This window comes from Dendrobium catenatum, unplaced genomic scaffold (genome assembly GCF_001605985.2).
Source record: "Dendrobium catenatum unplaced genomic scaffold, ASM160598v2 fragScaff_scaffold_542, whole genome shotgun sequence".
NCBI classification, from domain to species: Eukaryota; Viridiplantae; Streptophyta; class Magnoliopsida; order Asparagales; family Orchidaceae; genus Dendrobium; species Dendrobium catenatum.
In genome coordinates this window covers 4,052,895-4,063,045 of record NW_021319004.1, presented here as the reverse complement: position 1 = coordinate 4,063,045, position 10,151 = coordinate 4,052,895, and the positions used below count along the sequence as shown (strand labels likewise).

Here is a 10,151-nt window from a genome sequence, read left to right as displayed (position 1 = left end):
TTAATTAAAATTTGTATTATATTTATCTTAAAATAAATATTTAATTTTGAATTGTTTTTATAAAGACTTGATCAGAATATTTTGAGCCTTATTTTTTGCCTTTTATGATAATTTAGTTTTTTTTTTACTCAATGTATGTTTTTTTATTACACTTAAAAATGTTGATAATAGATTAGATAAGTCTCGGATTTTTGGCTTAAAATATTTATAGGTCTAGCAAACTGTTACTTTTTATTATAAAATTTTTATACTATAAATATGTTTTAAAAAGCCGTAAGAAAGTTATTCCAAATAAAATTTGAGTATTATTTATATGATATGTATGTGAGTTTAACTTAAATGTCTAAAAAAAAATTATGAACAATACCTACTCTGACAAAAACCATAATTTAGAAAGAAAATAAAGGGAAAGAAAAGGGAAAATTTTTTGTTTCGGGCTACCTTAATAAAAATTGATTATGTGGATTTACAATTTTTATTTATTTATTTTCATATGAATATAATATATAATTTGTTCATATTTTAATTATTTTTAAATAAATTTCAAATTTTTAAATCAATTTAATTTTGATTAGGCTGCGGTTCAAAGTTTTTAGATATACATTAAAATTAATGTAATGTATAGATAATTAGTATTATATAATTAAGAGTTTTAGGGCACAAATATTCAAATTTTTATGAGGCATAAATTATTTCTTAAAAAAATGTGGATTATTCTTGAAAGAATAAGTTCTAAAAACATTCTCCTTGAATAATGTGTATAGATTCACTCTCATATTTATGCCACATTCAGCCATTCCAAATTATCTATGAAGAGCTTGTAGAGGGTCATGATAAGTCCAAATTATATTTTCAATGTTTTGTGGCACTAAAAATTAATAAAATAACATTTTTTATGTAAGTAATATTATATTTTCTAAAGAAATTACTTCAACAAAACTGCTATAATAATAATAATAAACTGTATTGCTCTACCCTTAAGGTTTAAAACACATGAAGAATTTTTAGCTAACATTACAGTACTTAAATTTATGATCAACCTTACCTCTTTTTACAAAATATTGATTAGGAACGAAGACAAGCAGAAGGGGAAGCAAAGCCAGACAGTTTTATCTCTAGACGTAGTGCTCCTGATTTGCCTCCGGATGATCCGATGACACCTAATAATTTCTCCCAAACTGAGGAGGTCTGTCCCACGATTTATTATTCTGTGGGGGGTGCGGAGGAGGGCATTCAGAGGCCAATAAAAATATGTAACGTCACCCCATTGTTGGGTACCCAACTCGATACCCCTAGGTACCGCTGAATACCCAGTACTTAACATGACGGTTCTACCATGCAATACCCATACAGAATAAAAGCTCGTCCCAAGGCTCTGATAGTTCTCTGTAGCTTGCCCATATTATTTCAGGACTAAAACATTATAAGTGGATTTGCATTTTTTTTTGTGGAAAATTGAGGGGAAAGCTCATTTTCATTAACTATAAAGATAATTATTAAATATTTGATAAAATACAGAAAAGAATGAGGCTTCGTTTGGGACTACATTTTTGTACTAAAACTCAAGCCGTCTCAAAAGAAGCCTGAAGCTACTAGAGCTGCATCAAAAAGAAGCAAATTTCATAAACAGTCAAAGCCTACATGACACTGAAAAATACAAAACACAAAGATCTGAATTTCACAAACAATAAAACAAAAATTCATCAAATAATATCTATCTATAGAAAAACCTTCAAAGCATCCGCCATAAACAAATGGTGAAAGCATATTTGAGAAAGCATTGACAATAATGCAAAATATATATGGAGAGGCAAAAACCTTTGCCTCAAACCAAAAGAGGATCCAAAAAAGCCCTCAAAACTACTGTTAAGATATATTGAGAAATAAACCTTGCTGGTGCAAGCTTTAATCCACAAAATGAAGATAGCTGGAAGTAGTGGTGTAAGTGAGCCACGCCGGCTTGAGCTTGACTCGTTATGGGCTTACGAGCCAAGTTTATTGAGCTCATGAGTCAAGTTCGAGCTCAAACTCGATCTCGTTTATTAAAAATTCCGCCCATGGCTCGTGAGTCGACTCGAGCTCGTTTATAGTGGGACAAGCTCGACTGTCGTGCTCGAGTTCGAGCTCGCCTTCCGACTAACAAGCCGAGCTCGTTAAGGCCTAAACTCGATTCAACTCGACTTGTTTACATCCCTAGCTGAAAGTCCTTTCTAAGCCCGTCATTTCAAAAGAAAGCTCCTACATACTAGTTCAAAGGCCTTACGAATATCAAATTTACTCAAAAGTATTCCAATCTAGCCTTTTATTTAATTTTTTTTCTTAATATTATTCTTCATAATGAGCTCTTGGGAAAAATTCTCTTCCAAATAAACCCAACTTGGCTTGAATGAATGATATGTGACATGATAGTTTTAAGCCTTTTAGCTAAAATTTCAGAGATCACAATGTAAAATGCATTATAGGGAGATAGTTCTGAAGTAAAAAATGTTGCCAGCATGATTGAAGTAATAACGGTAGCCTAAACTCTTCTTGGAAGGTATCCATTTTGAAAGAATAAAAGATTTAACAGCTTTACAAACCTATGCCAAAAATATGTCATCCACTTTTGTAAAGTGAATTTTACATACCTACCACTAAATATTTATAAGTAATTACAAATATATCTAACATTTAAATTTTAATATTTATTTATATAATACTATAAAATCCAGATAATATGATACTTACTATCATTTAGATTATGATATTATATAAATAAATGATTACATGTCATATATATGAGGCATGAGTGAACGCAATCTTCTTCATTTTATACATACGCTGACTACAAAGCAAATTTCTAACAGGCCTATAAGACAAAATTTCACTGGAGAGGAAAAAAATTCCAATTTTCAGTGATATAAAGATGAAGCTTAAGAGGAGTTCTCATCATCAGAACTTCCAGACCTGACTGCCTGAAACTTGGGAAACACAGGTGGAGTCATTTGGTTAACTTCAGTAGAAGGTTGCCGAGCTGAGCTGATAAATGTTCTCTCATTGATCCTCCCAATCTCTTTGCATACCTGATCAAGAATGTTCAGGAAATCCCTTAAAATCATGAATATTCTGAACGGGTGAGCTTCTTCTTTGGCTGAGTTTCCATGAAAATACTCTGTGATCTCCCTCACTAGAGACAGTGCAACACTCTCCTGCACTTGCAGCTTAACAATTTGAACTTCGGCCCTTTTCAAAAAGCTTATCATGGAATCATGGAATCTCTCACTATTCTCAGCTGGGCTCAGAGCTTCGTTTAGTCGAAGCACCTCTCTAACTTTTCCGATACCGCCGGCAAGCTTCAAGACATAGCTACTAAGCACATCACAGTCCATACTGGCAGAGTTTTTCACATTGCCGAGCTCATTACCGAGCCCGGAGACAATCTGGAGACCAAGTCTCCTGCAGTTGAGATCATCTCCTACAGTAGCTGAGTGAAGTTTGGCCGCAGAACGGCGGGAACCCTCAGCCCGGATAATTTCTTGAACAACAAAATGAAGAAGAGTGGTCTTGCCATCAGTACCCTTCACATCAACAAGCTTGAGGAGTGTGTCGAGTTTGAAGGCTTGCGCATCGCCGCGGTTTGTTCCAACGTTCATACGGTTCCCAGTCTTGAGAACGGCCTCAAGAAGCTTTAGGAAAAGGCGACTATTTCTCAGCTCTTCGCAGGCTGTCTGATAACAGTTTTAAGAGATATAGAAGACAAAATAAGCAATTGCATTCAAGGAAAAGAGACAGTTTTAATAGAACATAGAAAAGTAATTGCATTCAGGAAAAAGTGCAAACATTAAGTGATGAGAAGATCAACAGTTTCTTTGACATCCCCTCCCACCTCATCTAGCGACAGCTCCTCCTATGGCTTCTTTTTTATTCCTCGATTATGGTTTCACTTCTATCGTGAGAAGATTGTTGACACCTCTAGCTTACTTTCAACCTCCTCTAACTACGGATCCTCTTCCAACTTCCAAACGATCTCCAATGGCCTTCTAGTGGTGGTTCCTACTCGAACACCCCCAATGAGGAGAAATTATTACGTGCGGAGTCCGGATACATCCGGACTCCAATAAAAACGCGACACGTCCTTGTACATAGTTTGTACAACCGTACATACTATGCACAAATTACAAAATTATGTACATAGTGTGTACATACCTATAATACATAATATGCACACTATGTACACAATGTACAAATTTATACACACTGTGTACAAGGATATGCGTCACATTTTTATTGAAGTCCGGACGTAACTCTACGTCCGGACTCCGCACATAATAATTTCTTCCCAATGAGAAGGATAGTCAGTTCCTTCGGCTAACCTCCTATTTCCTTAAATGAAGGATCATCATTTGGTTTCAGTTTATCTGCACCAGTGGTGTTTCATCCCTACTCATATCAGTGAGAATACATTCTTTCTATCAATCCAACTTCTACTAATTCGCTAATCCACATTGGTCACGCATTTTTTCTCTAGACTTGTTGAAAATTTAAAATAAAAAACCAGTTACTTAGGCGCAAGATCAAATTGGAGAAATTTTGAATATTTTCCAACGTCCCCATTCTCCACCATTGTTAAGAGAAATTCAATGAGATTAGTGGGCTACTTTACAGCTAGGTTTGTTAACAATTCAATCTCAAGTCAAAAGGACCTTGCCTTGAAGCCATTTTATTCGACCTCAAGCCTAGCCAAGTCTTGTTATAAATTATCCAAATCTAATCCTGAAAATCAATTCAATCTTGAATGATTTTTTATCTCCCAGAACAAATTCATGGTCCAACATAAATAAATGCATTCATACATATATAAATTTATATAACAGAAACACATTGATGCATATATACATCAATAAAAATCTAGAAGCATAAATGAAGATATACATATGCATTTATACACACATGCATATGCATTTTGATCTAATTCGAGCTCAACTATATTCAATTCCAATCCAAGCTTGACTTAGCTTGTTGATTGGGAAAGTGGCTAAGGTTTTTATGCTCTGATATTATGTTGAAAGAAAATAATTTCATATGTATCATTGAATATCAAAGAAAATAAATAATAGAGAACAATTCACCCAATTATGAGGAGATCACATTATATCTTGTAGGGGTGTCAAAATAGGTTTTCGGGTTGGGTTTGGGCCCAACATGAAACAAACCTTCCTTCATCTAATCCAACCCGAACCCAACCGAATTAGGAACCCAACCAGTCGGGTTACTGAGTTGACCCGACCCAACCCGCTAACCCAGGTTGCGAGCAAGGCAGTAGGCCAGCGAGGGTGCGGGCCACGGCGGTGAGCTAGAGTATGAGGTGCGCGACTTGAGCAAGCAAGGGCGAGGCGCGAGCACGAGCTGCACGATGCGAGAGTGAGTGCGAGGTGAGAGCAAGGGGTGCGAGCACGAGCTGTGGGCGACGCGAGCATGGTTGCTATGCGGGCCGGGTGAGGATGTGTAGGCAGCGCAGCAGAGCCTGTGCGGGGTGCGTAGCCAGAATCCGATCAAATTCGGGTTAGTGGGTTGACTCAAACCAATTTTTCAAATGGGTCATAAATTAGAAGTTAGAACTCAACACTTTCTTAAACGGGTCGACCCGAATCCGGATTTCCGGGTCAGGTCAATAAATGACACCCCTAACACCTTTGTAACACTTCTTAAAAAGGAAGATAACTAATATAATATACTAACAAATTCAATTGCATAATTGTTTGAGCATAGAAAAATCTATAATAACGAATTAGCTTACAATAGCCATGGATATTGGATTCACAAGAACTTAAGACAAGAATAAAGTAGTAAATAACACAGGCGTATGTTATTACAGAGTTTGAAACCAGCTTATTGCTTCCAGTTGGAATTAGTAAGTTGGGCATAACTGAATTATAGTAAACTATTCAAATTTTAGCCTCAAGTATTTCTTTCTAGAAGAGGTAAAGCTATATAGAATCCAATTATATGCAACCCAATTACCCAACTACGTAAAGCAACAGTACCAGTCCAACTTCCTGTTTATTTATTTTGGATCATGAGAATCTTAATCTCAAACAGACTTTGTCTTCATTTGGGGCGATTTTTTTTTTGCTTCTTAAAGTAGATTTTTTTTATAAAAAATTTTATTTTTGTATTAAAAAACTGCTTTATGAAGAAGTAAGAAAGCGGTTCCAAATGAAGCCTTTATCAGAAATATAAGAGCCTATCTACTTCAAAAAATTTAAAAGACGCATGATGGAAAGCTTTGACAGAGAATCAGACTAACCTCAAGAGTTTCAAATGATTTTCTAAGGTAATTAACTTCCGAGTCAAAATTGGCAATGTAGAGCATCGCTTCAACTCTTTTGAATGCAAATGGTATGTCAAGCACCGCTTTGAGAAATCTTTCTGCTGGTCCAAGCTTGAAAGGGGAACTGTCATTGTATTCTCTCAGTTTAAGCTCTTCCTCTTTGCTTGGTGCCATTCTCAGTAATGTCTCCAGAAGCTCATTACCAAGAGCATCAGTGTTACCTGTTTCCAGAGATTAAAAAGAACATAATAAACAACAATGCAAATTGTCTTCACAAGGAATAAGTGGGCATAATTGAAGCTTTGGCTATATTATATTTAAAAATGGTGGGTTAAAAAAATATTTAAGTTGCTAAAACTCAACTAGTTGATTCAAACAAATATATTTTAAGCTAGGTCAATTCAAATTCAAGCACTTTCCATTTATTAAATTAAAAGGTAATAATTTGCACATGTTTATATTTGTAGTACTCATATACATATATGTTTATAATATACTTAAAAAACATACATGATATTTTTTTTTTCGAGCTAACTTGAGCTGACCCGAACCAATCCAAGGTTTGCTCAAATTTGGCTCAAATATTGGAGCACGCCAAATCAACTCATTTGGCTCAATTTGAGCTCAATCTGCGTTGAAATCGATTCAATCTTCGAGTTATCTTCTAGCAAAAATCTTACTCATAAAGTCAATAGAAGGTTGTCTTAAAGAACAATTTATGTGGTTATCACACATAAAACCCTGGAAAATTTATGTTTACTGCAAAGTGCAAACCAAACACTCCATAGTTGTACTTTGACAGCACAAGTAATTAATAACAAGAATATCAGTACCACACTCTTATGATTTATAAATGCAAAAAGGCCAAGGATGCCTATGATCCACACTATCTATACAATTTTGATCACTGAGGGAGTAGAGAAAAAACAAGCAATAATTTTCCAAGTAGCATCATAGGGTTGCAATCTTCAAGGATCAAATATAAGAATATTGGAGTTTAAGACAAATATTTGAAAACTATTCATTGTCCAGTGATTACTTACAAAAAGTTACAATAATTGGTCTGATGGTTACCTTTTCATGGAGGGAGGACAACTTTTTTTAACCCCCACATAAGAGAGATAATTACGTGCGGAGTCCGGACCCGGAAAACCGTTCAGTTGTGTGATTGTAAACAACAAAAGAACAATTATTGTTCACCACTGTGCTTTTACTGTTCACAGCCACAAAACCAAACAGTTCTCTGGGTCCGAACCCCGCACGTAATAATCTCTCCACATAAGTAGCGGCGCTTTTGCTAATTACCTTAAGTTAACTTAAAAAGTATGAAAAAGCATGCATCCAGTACTTTGGTGCAACTTGAATTGTTATAGATCATTGAAAAGAAGCATTATTATAAGAGTTGTGTAATTTCTAATTGATAAACAGTATCATTGACCAGAATTAACAAATTAGAAGAAATGCAGTGTAAATAAACATCAGCCTGACCATCCAAAAGCGCCTCGCAAACTTCCTCCTTGGTTACATTCAGTGCTCTAAGCAGAATCGCAATGTTCTGAGACTTCTTTGGATCAAGCACTCTAATATCTTGCACTGTAGCAGAAGGAATCACAGGCCTTGCACCCTCCTGTACCATGTTCTTTGTATCATAAACAAACAATGCCTCAATCATCTCCTCATTCAACCTGTCAGTTAACAATTATTTAAATCAACGACAAGATGAAGATTTCAGACAATCAAAACTACTTCACTTAAAACAATAAAATTAAAATAAAAGAATTCCTACTGGAACGAGCTAGATTTCATCTGATCCCAAACCATTTCTCTATCAGAGCTCGCCTTGACCTTATCCCAATGCAAAGGCTTCAGCTTGGGCTTGGGTATTTCCTCGCTCTTCTCCATAACTTCAGGACTTTTAGGTGTATCAGTGGAAAATACCATGTCATTGGTCTGATGGGCAGGTGGAAGTGGCGGCGGTGGTGGCGGAAGGACAACAAAAGGTTTTCCTGCAAACTCCCCAATGGCTCTAGGCGACCAAAGGTTCTGACTCGATACTGGAACTTTCTTCGATGGAGAAAATGGCGATGAAGAAGAAGGGGGTTTCCTCTTTGGAGGCGAAGGAGTCATCGGACGAAGCGGCACGTAGGCACGAGGCGGAGGTGGCGGAGGCGGCGGCCGGAAAATAGTAACACTTGGTAGCTTGTGACTTGATCGTCCTGGGCTAGAGCCAATAGGAGGCGAGGAGGAAGGCGAAGACGCAACATTCGAAGACGGATACGACGGCGTGCTCAGCGTTGAAACAGTCGACCCGCGTTTCTCCGGCGGCGGCGCGGTCACAAAAAAATTCAATTTTGAGCTTGATCCATGCTTGAAATCAGCACCACGCTTCTCACCAGGAGAAACGCTTGGAGAGTAAAACTCTTCCTCCGAAGAGAAACCCCCTTCGCCATCCCCCTTCCGAACATGGCGAGCAAGGGGCGGGAGCGGGCGGAGCTCCGGTGAGCTCGCCGGCGGCGGCGCTGGTGCTGGTGCACTGGAACCATCTTCCTGGCCACGGGAGTTCACAAGAGTACCAAGATACAGAAACTCGGAACTCACCGGTCCAGAGTTCGCCGACGGCTTCCGGCTATCGGATGCGGCAGAGTTGGGAGGGAATAGCCGGTCGCTATCGGAGCCGTCATCGGCGCGGTCACTCCGGCTTCGTCGGCGGAAGAAGAGAAAGAGAAGGAGAAGGAGAGATAGAAGGGCGAGGGAGAGAATGGGAAAGGCAATGGCTTGGAGAAGTTTGGTGGTAGGGGAATGGGAAGAAGGGGTGATAAGTGAAGAGATGTTGGCCGGAAAAGTAGGGAGGGATGACGAAGCGGAGGGAGGTGGAGGTGGAGGTGGAGGAGGAGTGGGGTTGGAAGGAAAGAAAGGTTTTTGATTCGTGGAGAAGGGGTATTTGGGGAAGCTAATGGAAGGGGGTTGGGCAGGAGGCCAAGAAGAGGTGAGAGGGAAGAAGGGATGGTGGAGGAGTCTGCGGGAAAGGACAGGTTTAAAGAAGAGGAGGAGGAGGAGGAGGAGGAGGAGGAGGAGGAAGTCATGGGTTGGCATTGCTTCCTCCGGTTTCTCTCACTCTCTCTCGATGAAGGTTGGAATAAAGGCGAGCCGATAAACAGCGAGCAACAAAAGGAGAGCATACACGGCAAGTGAGAAAGGAAGAGAAGAAAGGTCCAAAACGGCTACTTGAGAGCTTGGCTGGCTTTCTACACTGAGAGTTGCTCGTTTCGAGGTGATGCAGCTGTGGAACAGTACCAGACAGAGGTTTTCAGGGGGGAGAGAGAAGAGGGGGGAATTCGTGTCTGAATAGCCGGGGGAAGAATGAGGATCGGATCCGCATGAATTACAGCAAACAGCAATTTGACACAATCAAATTTTGGGTTGATAATTTTCAATTCTATATTAAACAGAGTCCTCCATTGAATACCCATACCCAATCATGTACCCACTCATATCTAATGGATATGGGTGGGTATGGGTATGCTCATGACCTTGTGGTTGGGTATGAGTGGGCACTGAACATCGGGAGCAATTATTATGTCCGGTCACCGAACGTGTTCATAGACCAATAACCACGCGCCACATCACCTGAAACTCGGTATTGCTCGTTATACATTCAGATACGTTCTGATTTGACCAAACGTAATAATTACTCCAACATTGGAGGATAAATCAATTTATATTGTTAATCACCATATATCTTATATTACTGCAATCCTCACTATGTAGTGTGCAACACTTAACCACGTTGCGACTACGATAAATTCTTATATGCGGCTTGAAAGTTTGCAATCATGATAAC

The 10,151-nt window shown here is 38.4% G+C and overlaps 1 protein-coding gene across 1 annotated transcript; it reads right to left on the bottom strand.

Annotated features, from left to right (window-relative positions):
• Nucleotides 1-2,799: 2,799 nt before the first annotated feature.
• On the bottom strand, nucleotides 2,800-9,590 carry LOC110115005 (formin-like protein 1). Its single transcript, XM_020848091.2, has 4 exons — nucleotides 8,097-9,590; nucleotides 7,799-7,995; nucleotides 6,287-6,531; nucleotides 2,800-3,707 (listed from the first exon to the last, which is right to left on the bottom strand). Exons 1-4 carry the CDS (start codon nucleotides 9,401-9,403, stop codon nucleotides 2,913-2,915), a joined length of 2,544 nt encoding a protein of 847 aa, XP_020703750.1. The 5' UTR covers nucleotides 9,404-9,590; the 3' UTR covers nucleotides 2,800-2,912.
• Between the last annotated feature and the right edge of the window lie 561 nt (nucleotides 9,591-10,151).